Consider the following 15,653-nt stretch of genomic DNA (forward strand, 5'->3'; position numbering starts at 1 on the left):
TCATGGTCTTCGTAGGATTTTCTCTGATAAAAATGATCTGCATTTTCAAAAATTAAAAAATAAACAGTCATGATGCTCTTTTATAGTTCTAGTATATTGAAATGACGACTTTCGACTATTTTCATATATATAATTTAGGAGTCTGTTTTCGTGCACCTCTGGGTTTTGATAACACTTGTACCCTTAATGCAATTTGGCAACCCTGGTTTCTGCAATGAGAAGCTAAGATGTAAGTTTTCAGAAAGAAGCTGAAGCATTTTGGCAAAGATTTGCAGGAGATTTTTTGGCAAAATTTATACCCGTGTACCCTTAAAAGAGTAACAAGTAAGCATTCCTCTGCAGCATGTGCTGTTTTTCTTAGTGTTTATGATCCCAGAGGACAGACCACCTTGGTTTGATCTAATTCAAGTAAAAAAAAAAGTGCACGTATGTCAAGGGAAAAAATGTTTTGTTTTTCACTACAATACACAGTATGCATTATGCAAAGTACAGCATGCAACCAGATCCAGTTTTAGGGAGCCACTTCTTATTTCTCCTATTGCACAAAAAATTCACTAGAGGGCGCCCTGAGAGATTGAGTCTTCAATATAAGGGGTGTGATTAGGTCTAAACAGCTATAAATCAAGAAATAAATACATGTTTTAGCCATTTCGTACAGAAACGACCTTTAATTTTGGAAAGTAGAAAGATTTATTCTGCTTTAAAACACTTCCCAGTATCTTTCTGTTTTTCTGCAGCAAAAAAGTTTTGGGCAGTAGAGCACTAGCTAGCATCACCGCTACTTATTGTTGATTGCTGACTTACTGCTGCTAAATTTTGATTGACTGATGAGCTGTTCACCACACTGCCTGAGTAAAGCGGTTTCTCTCATTAACCTGTAAAAAAGCGCTGATAGAAAGTGCTGTGCTTGGCGTTCAACAGCAGTCAAAAATATGACAACAGTATTGAAATATTTAATGCTATTCTGTGTTGAGAAATGATTGCATTGTATAAAAATGATTAGGTATTTAATTATGATTTTGGACCCAATAATTTTGGTTGACATTATTGAGAGCCGATTCTCAATATGAGAAAATACAGTCACTGGGAATTGCTGTGGGACTGCTATCCTACAGCCACTGATGGCTAATAAGTACAATCAAGCTAGCTTTAGTGTAACACTTGTCTTTGTCGTCAAACAAATTTGTAAAGAAAACAGTGATTCAATATTTATTCAGCACAAAATAGACACCAACTTTTAGCCACTTCTAGCTTGTCGTCTTCCTCATCTGATAAGTCATAAATTCTACCTTTGGAGTGATTCATACTCTCTGCAGTCATGATGATTTGAAGACAGTTATCACAGTTAAATGGCTGCAATAAGATATAAGACATTAACATTTCAGCAGTAAATTTCTTTTTGCATTCATCAGCTAACAAAAAAGCTAACAAGCAAAACCATTTCAAAAGGCCTTCCCCCAAAAACCCACCCCAAAGCAGCTGTAGTTTTCAAAGGTCCCTCCCTCCTTCCAGACACATCATCAGAAGACTGTTTTCCTGATCTTTTAACCAGAAAATATCACTCTAGAGACTACTATGGCACAGCTGTATGATGCAAATAAGCTTGTTCATGACAGATTTAGTTGTGATTATTTTTTTTTTATTTTGGACAGAGAATCCCTTTAATAACATGGAAATATACAGTACGATTTTACAAAAGTATGAAATTAATATGATGGTACAATGACGTTCAGTACTAGATGTTTTTAGCAAACATTCAGACATTCTCGCTCATTGACTAAATTAGCCTACTAAAAACTATTAATTATTATTTAGTATTCATATTTAGTTTAATACTTATAGTATTTCATCAGAAAGCAGCACAGCTATCAGCTTATATCACGCCAGCCAGTGGAGGCACTAGGTTACTGTATCATACACCAGCATGGCGAGTGTAGAGTGTTTAGCATATTTTATTTTACAGTGAACTCTACTAATTAAATATCTGATAAAACTAAATGTATGTACATATGTAGAAACTCTAAACTCTATGCCGTGCCAATTCCAATCAGGAGTGCCAGCAAGAATGCCAAGTTCCCAAGGAAGAACAGAACCACAAGAATAATTTCTGTACCAACCTGTTAGAAACAAACGAAAGGAAATGATCTTCAGCATGTACTGTGTTACACAGGATGTGGTGGGACATTATATTTCAAAAGAAATATTTAATCAAGCATACATACAATTACTGGCCACTTTATCAGAAACCAGTCTTGTAGCTCCACTTTAGCCCATAGCAATTCTGTAGTCCTTCATCAGTGGTCAGTTTCAACACAGAGCTGCTCTTGGGTGGATATTTTTGTGGTGGTCCATGCTCTGTAAAACTCCTGCATGACATACACTCCCATACCACTACCACGTCAGTGTCAGTGCCATGTTGAGAATGATCCACCACCAAAATAATCTCTGGTCAGCAGTGGTCTTGTGGTCAGACACTGACCAGTGATGAATTAAGTAGAAGGTGGCTGCTACAGTCTGCACCCCCATGTAGTGGAACTATAGGATAGACAGAGCTCATAAACTGGTCAGTGTGTGGAAGTACAAGTTAGGTGTTTCTAATAAAGTGGACAGTGGGTGCACTTACCAGTTCAACAGCGGGTTCGTCTTCACCTAGGAAACAAAAACAGATATTTTATCAGTATAGTGAGTTTGGAAGCAAGTAGAGGAGGCAACACTTTTCCAACATATACTATAAAATCTGAGCTTTTAATAACCTACAAACATGTATCCAGTTTAGAAATAAACACTGGTCGATAACCAACATAGAGTTGCAAATAGATTTATCTGATTTTACCTTTTCTCCTCAACCACTTGTAAGCATCTTGAATGATGTAAAAGAGCACCTCCCAGCCGACAAATGCTCCCATCACCTTGACAAGCCACTGGATCCGAGAGTCATCAAATAGCAACAATCCGGTGAATATGGCTGCCACTGTGTCAGGCAGTAAAAAGGAAGAGCATGTACTTTATGAAGCAGTTGCATTCAGCGTCTGAGGGATGCTTAATATTAGTTATCAGTGTAAACTGGGGGTCTCCAATCTTACCCTGCAGGTTTTCATTCCAGCCAAGCAGGAGCACATCTCACATAACTCATCAGTTGCCTCAAGTGGAACCAGGTGTGCTTCTGCTTGATTGGAATGGAAACCTGCAGCCACAGCGGCCCTTTGTGGATAAGACGGTGAGCCCTACTGTAAACAGTGCTTTCTCCTACCTGCAAGAACCTTAATGACCACAGCATTGAGAGCATGTAGCCAATTGAAAATGAATCTCCTGCAAGGCATAACAACAAGGCAAGACAAGTGTGAGTTTCTGGGTGATGATTTTGTGCATATTAAAGTGAACGTCCAGTGCTCCACATTTAAAATCATTTTTTTTTATTATCCTCAAGTTTCCTGTCCTAGTTTTGAACAGCAGCCTGATGACACAACCTGTATTTAGCTGATCTGAAATCAGAAACCGGCTGCTGCTTCAATATCAGGAAGCAGACATTGTCTTGGAAATTCAATTTGATTCCTTTTAATTCTCATTTATTTGTACAGTGCTTTTTACAATGGGCACTGTCACAAAGAAGCTTTACAGAAACCTGAGTCCAAGTCCTACATGAGGAAGCCAATAACAAGGAAAATTAGAAAGAGGAAGAAACACTGAGACCATTTTGGTCAAGACAAATATCAAACAGTAACAACAAAAGCAATGAGAAATATAACCGCAAGCGGCAATGAGCAGGGTTCAAGCATGCAACAGCAGTATGGGCCCTTCTGCAGGTTTAGCCCATTAGGCCTAAAAAGGCCTCAAGCTTTTCGTTTAGCCCATTAGGCCTAGAAAGGCCTCAAGCTATGGGTCTTATTTATAGGCAGAGTGAATAGAACTGAAACGGAAGTCAGTTCATCAAAGGCCATAAACAATGAGCAGAGGTCTTTAAACACATTATAGGTTTATATTCATATGTACTGATCTACACTGGTTTGTAGAACATCCAAGAGGTTGTCAACATAGATGTCAAAACTACATGACTAATGGCAGCATTTCTCACATAGTAGCACTTGCACAGTGGATTGGTTCTATATTTAAGCCATTGATTTGATGTAGGCCATAATGAGGCCAAATGCACTCATGAGAGGTCCTATTGGTGTAGAGGAGCTCAGTGAAAGTGGGTCATAATGAGTAAAAAGGCCACAATATGGTTTCATTCTTGATCAGGGACCATATCCAAAGAGGTTCACCAAGTTTTGGTCAGAATGACCTTTTGACCTTTGTATAATAAGTCTTTGTATAGTGAAATCTTTGAATGAATAAGCCAAAATAAAAGACAAGCAGTGCAATTTTTGACTTAACATGTAATTAGAAAGTTGTTCATGTGAGTAAACTGAGTCACATGGCACCAATTGTTTATATGTTGACCTTGTAATAACATTGTAATAGCATTTTTATTGATTTTAAGTGTTTTTGAGTGCTAAAGCACCCCCTAAAGGCCAATCTGGACCAAATTTGGCAAACACCATTAGAGTCTAAATATGTAAAAGTCCTTAAAGTAATTAATTGATTGATTCTCAATACACTCAGTTGAACAGTCAAAATGTTTTTAATAATTATTGAGGATCAGTGTCTTCTGAATCTTAAGATACTAATTTGATGATAATTGGCAAAAAATACAGAGACTAATTCGCAAGAATAGGTTTTTCACATTATGCAAATTAGCTCAAAAACTAAGCAGGTGGGGCTAAAAGTGACTGGAATGCACTTATTCAGCAAGTCCCAGGGAATCAGCAGAAAAAAGAGTTTTGTCTCTATCTCACTCTGATCAAAAGTTACAGGCAAAAATATGAGTAAAGTTGAAAAAGATGAAAAGTTGAAACATAGGACTAAAGTAAAGTAAAAGCTCAGTGAAAGTGGGTCAGAATTAGTGAAAAGGCCACAATATGGTGTTCTTCTTGATCAGGGACCATATCCAAAGATGTTTACCTAGTTTTGGTCAGATTGACCTTTTGACCTTTGTATAATAAGCCTTCGTATAATGCAGTCTTCGAATGAATAAGCCAAAATACCAGACAAACAGTACAATTTGTGACAGAACATGTACTTAGAAAGTTTTTCATGTGAGTGACCTGAGTCATATAGCACCATTTGTTTATCTGTCAACCTTGTAATAACATTGTAATAGCATTTTAATTGATTTTGTAAGTGTTTTTGAGTGCTAAAGCGCCCCCTAAAGGCCAATCTGGACCAAAATTGGCAAACACCATTAGAGTCCAAATATGTAAAAGTCCTTAAAGTTTGGACATGATCTGACCAATGACTGTTGAGTTATAGCTAATCAAGCTAACAATGTCATGGTCGCAGTAATTAATTGATTGATCCACACGACCCTGAGTAGAAAAGTCAATATGTTTTTAAAAAATTCGAAAAGATTGGATCGAAATCCAGGGACAAGTTCGAAAAGGAGGGTTTTCAAACAGTTATCGATTACAAAAAACTATGCAGTTTTGTAATAAATATGCATTTGTAAAATTGTTTGGAATAACGTACTACATATGATACAAAGGATGTTCAAGCAAACTTGTAATAAAATAGTAATAATATGTAATAATATGTTAATTTTTATGAATAGCGCCCCCCAGTAGTCAAATTTTTTCAAACTTGATTGGTTGTTAGAAAGTGGCTATAGGTAGAGATCATTCAAGTTTCATGATGATTGGTCAATGTTAAGCCTGTCAAAAGCCTGCTAAATGCTGATTGGCCGATGGCGACCATGTACTTCAATTAATCAAATTGTCCTAAAGGACTCACTTATAATCTGGCCAACAGATGGTATCTGCAAAGTTTCAGTCTGATCAGATGTACGGATGCTGAGAAACAGCTATGTAGCATTAACTCCGCCCCCTAATGACATATGTGCACAAAAATCGAATGGCTACCTCAGAATCTTCTCACAAATGTGTCTGTCAAGTTTGAAAATTTTTGGCTGAAGGGTTGTCGAGTTACAGAATTTTAAATTAATTCTGAATTATTTTGAATTTATCCAGAAGGGTTCATTTGTATATGGCAGCCATGTTGTTTAAAAAAGTCAAAATATTTTTGATAATTATTGAGGTTCAGGCTCTTCTGAATTTTTTGACACCAAAAACATGAGGATCGGGCAAGAATTGTAGGACTAGTTCGCAAAAGTATGTTTGACATATTATGCAAATTAGCTCAAAATCTAAGTGGGCGGAGCTAAATGGTCCAAATGGCAAAGTTGTTTGGTTGGACCCAAGGAACTAGGAAAAAAATATGGCTTGTCTGGCAAAAATCTGGTTTAGGAGTTATAGACCCAAACGCGTTGACCTGCGCTATAGCGCCCCCTTGTGGCCGACTGGGCTGATTGTTTCTTTTTTGTAATTCTGAGAGGTGCAATAGTTGATGTTTTTGAGAGCCTTTCACTATGCAAATGTTCAGATATCATGTTTCCTGCGTGTGGAAGTGGTTTAGGAACAGAGCTGCACTGTTTCCTGACCATGTAGTGTCTTTATCATGATGCCTTGTTTGTGTTTAATGAGAAACGTGAAGCTGTGAAGACGAACGTCTGTTAAGCTGAGGACAAATTTATCTTGGATTTAACTGTTTTGTGTTTTGTTGAAATAGTGTGAAGTCACGATACAAATTAAGATTTTCTTTGGTGGACAGGCCAAGGTGGGACATATGCCAGTTACATGGCTGGACCCCTCTTTGAATTTAACCAAGGAAAACAATGGCTGATGGTAGAAGCCTGTCCTTTATCTAAAAGGAATGAGAAAAAGAATTATTAGAATGTATTGCCTGAAGAAGATGCAGAGTGATTCTCCGGTTGCTAAGTTGTTGGCAAAAGGTTACTATGGTATTTTAGGTGGTTGCTATGGTGTTCCAGGTGGTTGCTACGGTGTTCCATGTGGTTGATAGGGTGTTGCAGTGGTACGCCAGGTGGTTCCTAGAGTATTGTTAAGTGGTTGCTATGGTACCCAGGTGGTTGCCAGCATATTGCTAGAGGGTTTCTTTGATAACCAAGGTATTTGCTATGGTGTTGCTAGACGGTTGCTATGTTATCCATGGCCATTGCTAGAGTGTTGCTGTGTGTTCCATGCTGTTGCCAGGGTGTTGCTAGGTTTTTTTTTATGTTTTTCCAGGTGTTTACTAGGGTTTTGCCAGATGGTTGCTTGGGTGTTGCTAGTTGATTGCTAGAGTGTTGCTAAGTGGTTGCTATGGCATTCATGGTGGTTGGTAGGGTATTGCTAGATGGTTGCAAAGGTATTCCAGGTGGTTGGCAAGGTGTGGCTGTGTGGTTGGTATGGTACCCTGGGTGGTTGCTAGGATTTACTAGGTTACTAGGAAGTTACTATGATATTCCAAATGGTTGCTAGGGTGTTGCTATAGTATGCAAGTGGGGTGCGCAAGCCTTTGACCACTATTCAATCCTATGGAAAAAAAGTCATTTAACAATCATTGCAAAACCATATGTCCGATTAAAAAGCCATATGATTCCCACACCATTCCCAATCAGACTGAAAATTTGATATCTCAAGGGGGCAAGTTAGCAGACAAAAATCTGGAAGAAAAAAAAGAAAAAGAAAAAGAAGAAGAAGAAGAAGAAGAAGAAGAAGAAGGAGATGCTTTGCAAAATGCAATCACTAATTAAATCCATGATTGCTGAGAGGACCTGTTAGCATGTAGAGGTAAGGAGGCAGGTGTACACTGTAGAAGATCAAAATAGCCTTTTGTGTCATTGCAGAAGGTACAGACGGTAAAGGAAGATGATCTGGGCTGGAACTCTACTGTAATGGAGCATGTAAGGTACAGACAAACTCTCACCTTTCGTGTTGAGGTGCACAGCGGAATGCAGCTACGATTGGCTGGATCAGGCTGAGGATCATGACTATGCATCCTAATACTGGGTGAGCCCCCTAAAAGTATGCAGAGGACTAGACTGAGTATTATATTTTAACAGCATTACAGTCTATGACTATGCTATCTAAGGGGAATTCCACCAATTTTCAAATTTCTACATAATTAAAAAATTAAAAGGTAAACAGAGTCATATAGAGTAGTTTGAAGTGAAATGCTTTGTTTCAGAGCAATCTCGGGTCTAACTTGTTCACAGTGGTGATGATAGGAAACAGACTTCTGAACGCTCTAAAAGCAACATCAATTTTTGAGACAATGTTTTATAATAGTTAATATAAGGTGTTTAAATCATTTCATGGTAAAAAGACACATGCAGGGCATTGCAAGGAAAAATACCCCCCCCTTTTTTTTTTCCATACTTACCACAATTTTACCATTATCAACAATGCAGATAATAGACATGTGTAAGTTGAGTATTTGTTTTAGACAGTTAATCAAATATAAAAAAGCTATATTTGCGTTGTAAACATCGTGACCCCTGGGTGACCACTGGTTCCCTTTGCCACCATTGTAAAGAGTAGGTTTCTCTAGAATAGAGCATCTTACATCAAACTACTCTGAATGACTTTGCTTACAGCACATACTGCATGATGCTAAATCCAATTAAAAAGGACTAATTATGCTCTCTTTGTAATGAAACAGGCCATGGGTCAATCAGTGTTCTTTAAATCTGCGCCATGGTTTTTAGATTTTTGTTAAAATTGAACGTAGCAGCATTAGAGTCATGAGAAAAAAAAATCCTATATGTCGGGAGTCACCTTGTAAAGCCTGAAAAAACGTGTCTCAGCTGATCAACTACACACAGTGTAGAGGGAAATGTGATACTTTTAAAGTGAATACTTACCCCACTCCAACTTCTCTTGTGCACAAACACCAGGATGAATGAAGCAGCGGTCATAACAACAGATAAGGACATTAAAGACACGTGTGCCTGAGGACAGAGGAGAGTTAGCCAGTGTCAAATATCCAGCATGGAAGGATAAGACTTTTAAATAATCTCATTCTTTTCTTTTTCTTCCCGTTTTATCAGTGTAACTGAAAAAGAAAAAAGTTTACCAAGAACCAGAAGTCTTTGCCACAGCAGCCTCTTCCCTTGGTGACTGCTTTCAAATAACGTGCAGAGATCATGCCTAAGCTAGCAGTGGTCATCCATGCAATCAGCATAAGTGAGCCTGGACCAGAATGTGGTAATTAGAAGAGTAATAGAACACTGTATATACAGGATTCCAAACAAGGAACAAACCAGTGGCACAAACCATGGGCTTTAATGATCTGATGCCGTGGAGCACTTGCCAGGATCTGTGGGTTGAATATATCCACTCTGGAACTGCTGACAAATGTATTACTACCATGATACTGGATTAAACCTGCCAGAATAAAAAAGGCACACATTGGTCTTAAATTCTTGGTAATTCATTGGTCCCTATCATCCTCTAACAGGAAAGGTGCTGTTACCCCTTTTTTACACTCTTAAAAAAGATGGTTCTTCAAGGGTTCTCTAGTATCTTCTAGATAGTATCTTCTAGATAGAACCATGAACATTCAAAGAACCCTTTGCATCGTGAAAGTGTTCTTCAGATTGATGGAGAATGTGCTGTAGATGGTTCTATGTAGAACTTCTTTGAAAAGGGTTCTATATAGCACCAAAAAGGGTTCCACTATTGTTAAAAGCCAAAGAACGCTTTTTTGGTATTATATAAAACCCAAAGAGTGCTAAGAGTGTAGGAGACTTGCTTTCACTCTTTTTCACACCTCCAAAGTTCAGTCCTAGAAGTTGGTTGCATTTTCTACCTCTCACAATCCAAGTAATTGATTTTCAGTGTTCTGGTGCAAATGTTCCTTCGGTATTTGTCTATTTTCTTTTCTCAATAAGAGCTTCTTATCAGCTACACATCCTTTCAGACTCGTAGTGCTGAGTTATCCCACAGTGGAGGGATGAACAGAAACACCTGATTTTTTTCAGACCTGAATCAAGAGTGGCGCTCTCTATTGATTTCTCTACCCTCAAAGATGACAGCTTTAAGCGCTGTTTATCTGATGATGACAGTGTTTGTGGTCTACCAGGTCTGATGGTAGCTGATGGTTATAAGCTTTATTTGCTTGTTAGGTACACTAGCCCCACAGGTCCACTGCAAAAGTAATGAAGTAAACTTTGGATGCCAAACAAGTCTTGGACGACACACTACATTTGAGGTAAGGGAGAAACTGTATAAATTAAATTTTTTGCTGGATCAGGGGCAAACAGCACATGTGCTCACTGCACAGCATTAGCTGCTCTGCTAGCACCATCCAAAAGGTCCGTCTTACTCTCTTCATACATTCTAGGTATAAAAATAACTGTTTGTTATGTGTTACCTGTTTTCTCTGTTGTGCGCATTCATGTTCTATCTGCATTTTGCATATATGTAAAGTCTGTTTCTGTTGAATTACGGCTAAGGGAAAAGCTCTATGTCATCTTCCTTATATACTGAATTGAATTACAAAGTTAAGTTTCATTTGGTTTCTGCAGTGTGCGGCAGATGTTTGCATAATCATGCAGGCGTAGGTCTGAGGACTGCAATAAGAAAAACAGTTTACTGAGCCGGAGATGTTTTCTTAATACTACACAATCACTGACTACACTGTTTTACAAGGTCAGACACTGCTGATTATCATCTTTATTTCTGAGCTTTGAACCACTGATTACTAAAAGGTGTACCCACTGTTTCCGTCAACAGTTTCACTGTGTGAGAACATGGCATTCATGCACCCACCTACACTTTTGTGGCAGAAGGTGTCAGACATGATGTGCCTGACCACACACTCACAGACAAACAAATACAATGATTGTTAGGAAGTTCTCTAAATCTTTTAATCATGTTTTGAACTCCAGTGTTGCTTTCACTTATTTTCCTTTGACTTTCTCCTCATGCAAGTGGATTATATCCAATCTCCTCAGAATTATCTCCTGAAAAATGAATAACTTAATGGCCATTTTAACTGGAAACTAAGATATGAAGGGTGTTCTCTCACTTCTGCACAGTACTATACTATAGTTTGCAAATACAGCTGTTCTTTGACTTTGCCAGCCAACTCAGAAGACATTACTCCATTGTTGACGTGCAAAGCAAATATGAAAAAAGAGTTTGTTGTTGTTCTTTCATTCTGGCCATTGCATAACAGTGTTTTGGACCTTCTCTGCTTATTTCAAGACTTTCTCACCCACCATCACTACTGGAGCCGTAGGCAAACAAGAGGAAGTAAGTGCTGTTCTGTTCAGAGGCCCTCACAGTGCTGATGGGGTTTTGTGAAATGAAAGAACAGCTGATCACTCCATCCATCATTGATGCTGTAATATCTGAAACATTACCCTGTAAGGCAGGAGAAGCATTGTTAGTCATGGGAAGCCAGGCCTGCTCAGGCTAATAGAACAATTTTGTGGTTCTGTGGATAGAATAAGTAAAAGGGTTCTGTACCAGTGAGAGGATTGTTGGTCTACCTCTCCCAGTGGAGAAGGCGCGTTGAACTTGGACAGTACCATTGCCGTCAGTGCCGCAAATGTAGATGTCATCGTTCCCCTTCAAAACAATAAATAATCAATCAAACAGTTGCGTAAGTGCACAAACAGATAAGTAGATAAGTAATCAAAGGACAAAGAAAAATTGTAATTAAATGTCATTTAGTCATTATATAATCAATGATAACAAGATGAAGAATACATTATTAACTTTCAATGCAAGTTAATGTCAAGAAATTTCCAAGTAATTTTGGACCATTTGTATTCATCTCTTGATCATGAAATGTAAAAGTTAGCTGGCATATTCTAACTTTGTCAAAAATAAAGAAAACAATTTTAGACTTGACAGCGACAGTATGCTCAGACATTGCTTGGATATTGCTATTAGAGTATAGCAATATGTAGCACCATTTCTACAGTTGTGTAAAAACGTTTTTGCACCCCTGTTCAAATTGCATGCACACAAAAAATGAAATCACTCTGTTGTTGGTTTAAATCAGTTTTCTCTCACTGATATTACATGATATTTCAAGTCAGTGATGCTGAGTCAGCTGTGCTGTTTTGTTAGAATTATGTAAATTGTCAGATTTACTTCGGAAGTGTTTGTTTGGTCAGTGTAATCTTGTTGAGTAAAACTCTTTCCCATGTCTTTCCCCCCATTGTATGTGCATCTTTCTTATACTCTTCGGTTAACCACCTAGCCACATTGTTGTTGGCGGTAAGTTATGGTGTAACCTACTGCTGAGCGTAATTCTAATACAGCTCAGTAGCACGGCAGTAACTTAAGGAAATGATGTAGACCTAAGCACATTAACTTTATGCTCTTTTTCTACTTTTATTAGTGAAACACACCAACAACCGTACAAACACATTAAGTTGAATGTTGGAATAGTACTTAAAATAATCAGTCCAGTTAATGAAAACTTGATCTCCTTGAATTCACGGAGTACATATTATTCATTTTAGCATCTTAAAAGCTACTTGGCAGTCTAGTGTGGAACCACTTGACATAACATGTGTAACCAAATCCTACATTTAATTTTTTGTGTGTTATGTTGATTTTCTAATGAAAAGTTCAGACTTTTGTATACAACTGTAAAATAGAGTAGCCTTAACCATACTCAAGTAAAAGTGTTGTTACATCTGTAAAATAATGATTAAAATAGAAGAAAAAATACCTTTCAAGAAAAAAAAAGTACTTGAGTAGGAGTACAAAAATATTAGTTAAAAATTACTAAAGTATTGAGGAAATGCAGTAGAACTTAAACAGGTACTTAAATCCATAGGACTGAGTAAATGGAACTAGTAACTACCCACCTCTGACTACTAGTATATAGCCAACATTAATTTGTAGGATGTGTAATATGTAGCACTACTAATATATAGCAAATACACAAAGTGTGGCTTGAAATGACATTTACACCATTTTGGAAATTAGGTACTTAGGTTTTAACTCCATATAACACTTAATCCTGATCTGGAATGAAAGGACAGGCCTTTAAAATAATCACAAGCACGGCCTGTGAGAGAAATGTGACCATACCATCAGCTGGTCATCTGAAAACCCAAACGAGATGTAGCCGTTTGCCTGACCCTGGAGCTCAATAGTGATTGCTGAAGTGTTGGGCGATGACATGACCGACATAAAGTAGCAGGTCGGGTCAGCAGCAGGGTCGCAGTCGGCAGGTTGGTTGAAGCAGACTTTCTCAATCCCACATCCAGCACTCGATATGGACATCTGTAACATCATTCAGGATTAACACTACATACTAATACAGCTTCCAGTGTTAGAATTAGGTTAAAATTTGGATACGACTGTACTTTAGAAAGTGGGTGTTTGTTTAACCACCCTAGATACTCACTGCAGTGGAGCCTCTCACCACCCAGACACAGATGAGGAGAAGAAACAGCGGTTGCATCTACGAAAGTTATGATAAAAAATATGTAATAAATATAATTCCATACACTGCAAAGAAATAAGAACATCTTAAATGTAGGTAACTCTTATTGTGGAGGGTGAGCTGAGATAGAGTGGGAGAAGAAGAGACACAAGCCGAGTTAGGGAGCCACTGTCCCCTCTGGTACTCTGTTTGCTCAATCAGTTCTAAATAACACTGCGTAATGAGGATAAACTTCAAGTTGTCTATGCTTCTTCTGAGAACCCCCCACACTACATTGGTGTCAGAAATGGCAAGACTACCCCTTTCTGAACATTTTTACTGAAATGACAGAAAATCAGGAAAATGTCTACAAACTGTTTGAATAATCATATTAGTCTTACCATCTCATAAAGAGAAATATTAGATGTATTTGAGGTGGTTTCATTTTTTGCAATTTATATGACATACACACTAACCGACCTTCACGTCAGCAGTGGCCAGTCGGTGTATACTAGCATAAAAAAATTGTAATCAGTGTTTTTTTAGTAAGGTAAAACCAATTTGACTGCAGAAAACTGTATATAGTTATTATAATATGCTCATATTGTGCAACTTCACAGCTAGTAGAAAGCTGTAAATAAAACATAAAGAAATGTTCCATGTATCCAGAATGATGAATGGAGCTGTATATGATTCTAAAATGACTGAGAAAGACACATCTGGAGTAAATTTATGATAAAATACGTTTCCAAAATACCTGATTTTAAAAAATGTATGACCAAATTCTGAGGCAGAAAACTTGACAAATGACTGTAAACAGATAATTACAGTATATGATTTTTCATATAATAATTCTTCTACACCCCAAAATACTCAAAACATAGATTAAATACATCATCTGTTTTTTTCTTTTGGTGTCCAGTTTATCATATTATCTGCATTACATAAATTATGATTGTATATAAAATAACCCACATTACTAATATGACAAGTTTTTTCACACTTTTGAACCATAAAAAAGTATCTCCAAAATGGCAACTGCACAAGAAATGGAAAAAGTTCTTAACTCGTAGTGGTAGTCAGCATAATCAGAAGTCTTTCCCAAGCAATTTTGGAGCATTTCTATTGGTGTGTTCATCATGAATTTTTAACATGATATAAAGAGAAACTGGATAAATTAAAAATTGCAGCATACAGTCATTTGTGAAATCTTATTTTGGTAACATTAAATAATTATTTTGGTAAATCTTACTTTCACCAGTCATCTCTAACATGCAGCAAACTCTGACTGAAGCATCATCAGCATTATGCATATCAACATAGTATAATAATATGATAATACCAATATTGTGTATAAGCTGCCTGATCTCATTTGAACCTGACGCAACCCAGGTGTATCAAAATAGTAACAACTTTGTCATGAAAAACTAAAAAAAATATATTACAATGTTTGACATTGACTCTGCAACTCAACACTATCCACAAATGTGAAACAACTTGCTTGTTTACTCACCAGTGAATCAGAATAGGGATGAACAGTGTGTTGTATGTCTATGGCAGTAATAGCGCACCACTAAGTAAACTTCTGAAACTGCTTTCAGACACTATATGGCTCCCCCCATAAAGGCTGATGGCGTTGAGGGGGCGGAACGAGTAGCTTCTAGGTTGCTGCAATAGACTGCCCACGTTTAAACATTAATTTCAGTGGTCTTGCTTAGCAAACAGAGAAAAGGAACAGTGTTGGGTTACCTTTATTAGCTATGACCAGAAGAGTAATATATCACGCTAGTGTTTGATTGGGTCCCGAAAGCTTCAGAAAACAAAAGAAAAACAACTTAATGACAAAATTTGCCCATTTAAGCAGGAAGAGTTTTAAGTTATGTGATAGTGGAAGGCATTCTGTAGTCTGCAGTTGAAGGCAATCTGCTGCAAGAGCAGAAGATCGTGTATTTTGATAAAGTAATCAAATCCTAAGAGCCCAGACAATTTTATAAATCCTTAAATGCCTTCAAATTCTAACACCTTGTGAACAGTTGAACTGACAAGTGTTCAGCATTTGCAGATCCGGAGTCATCTGAGTCATTCAAAACTGAAGCACGCAAGGGCTCTATTGTTCTATTATCAGTTGTTTTTAATAGTCCTTTATCACACAATAAATCAGACAAATGCGTCAAGTGAGGTTTTGATCATGACTTTGCAAAAAACAAAACAAAAAACAATTCCATGCACGTTTCATATTAATTACAATATAAACTTAACATTGAAGGAAAATCACTAATTATTGTTAGGTACAGTGCTGTGCAAAAATCAGAGACCACCTCTTA

General features: G+C 37.5%; 1 protein-coding gene across 2 annotated transcripts; it reads right to left on the reverse strand.

Moving 5' to 3' along the window:
- Nucleotides 1-1,628: 1,628 nt before the first annotated feature.
- On the reverse strand, nucleotides 1,629-14,970 carry LOC118822041 (putative ferric-chelate reductase 1). Of its 2 annotated transcripts, none has more exons than XM_036590849.1 (13): nucleotides 14,845-14,970; nucleotides 13,312-13,369; nucleotides 12,993-13,187; nucleotides 11,409-11,510; nucleotides 11,159-11,303; nucleotides 9,210-9,320; nucleotides 9,010-9,125; nucleotides 8,798-8,884; nucleotides 7,861-7,952; nucleotides 3,251-3,309; nucleotides 2,834-2,971; nucleotides 2,624-2,649; nucleotides 1,629-2,117 (listed from the first exon to the last, which is right to left on the reverse strand). In XM_036590849.1, the coding sequence occupies exons 2-13, from the start codon at nucleotides 13,366-13,368 to the stop codon at nucleotides 2,028-2,030; spliced, it is 1,218 nt and encodes a 405-aa protein (XP_036446742.1). In that variant the 5' UTR covers nucleotide 13,369; nucleotides 14,845-14,970; the 3' UTR covers nucleotides 1,629-2,027. The 2 variants fall into 2 exon arrangements, with proteins under 2 accessions (XP_036446742.1, XP_036446734.1); XM_036590841.1 differs by lacking the exon at nucleotides 1,629-2,117 and adding an exon at nucleotides 2,144-2,535.
- Nucleotides 14,971-15,653: the final 683 nt, after the last annotated feature.

The sequence above is a fragment of the Colossoma macropomum genome, unplaced genomic scaffold (assembly GCF_904425465.1).
Source record: "Colossoma macropomum unplaced genomic scaffold, Colossoma_macropomum, whole genome shotgun sequence".
NCBI classification, from domain to species: Eukaryota; Metazoa; Chordata; class Actinopteri; order Characiformes; family Serrasalmidae; genus Colossoma; species Colossoma macropomum.

Coding starts and splice junctions, on each gene's coding strand:
- LOC118822041 (XM_036590841.1), bottom strand. CDS start 13,368: ATGCAACCGCTGTTTCTTCTCCTCATCTGTGTCTGGGTGGTGAGAGGC. Junction 9,126..9,209: donor TCAGATCATTAAAGCCCATG/GTTTGTGCCACT, acceptor ATTCTGGTCCAG/GCTCACTTATGCTGATTGCA. Junction 3,310..7,860: donor TGTGCACCTCAACACGAAAG/GTGAGAGTTTGT, acceptor TATGCCTTGCAG/GAGATTCATTTTCAATTGGC.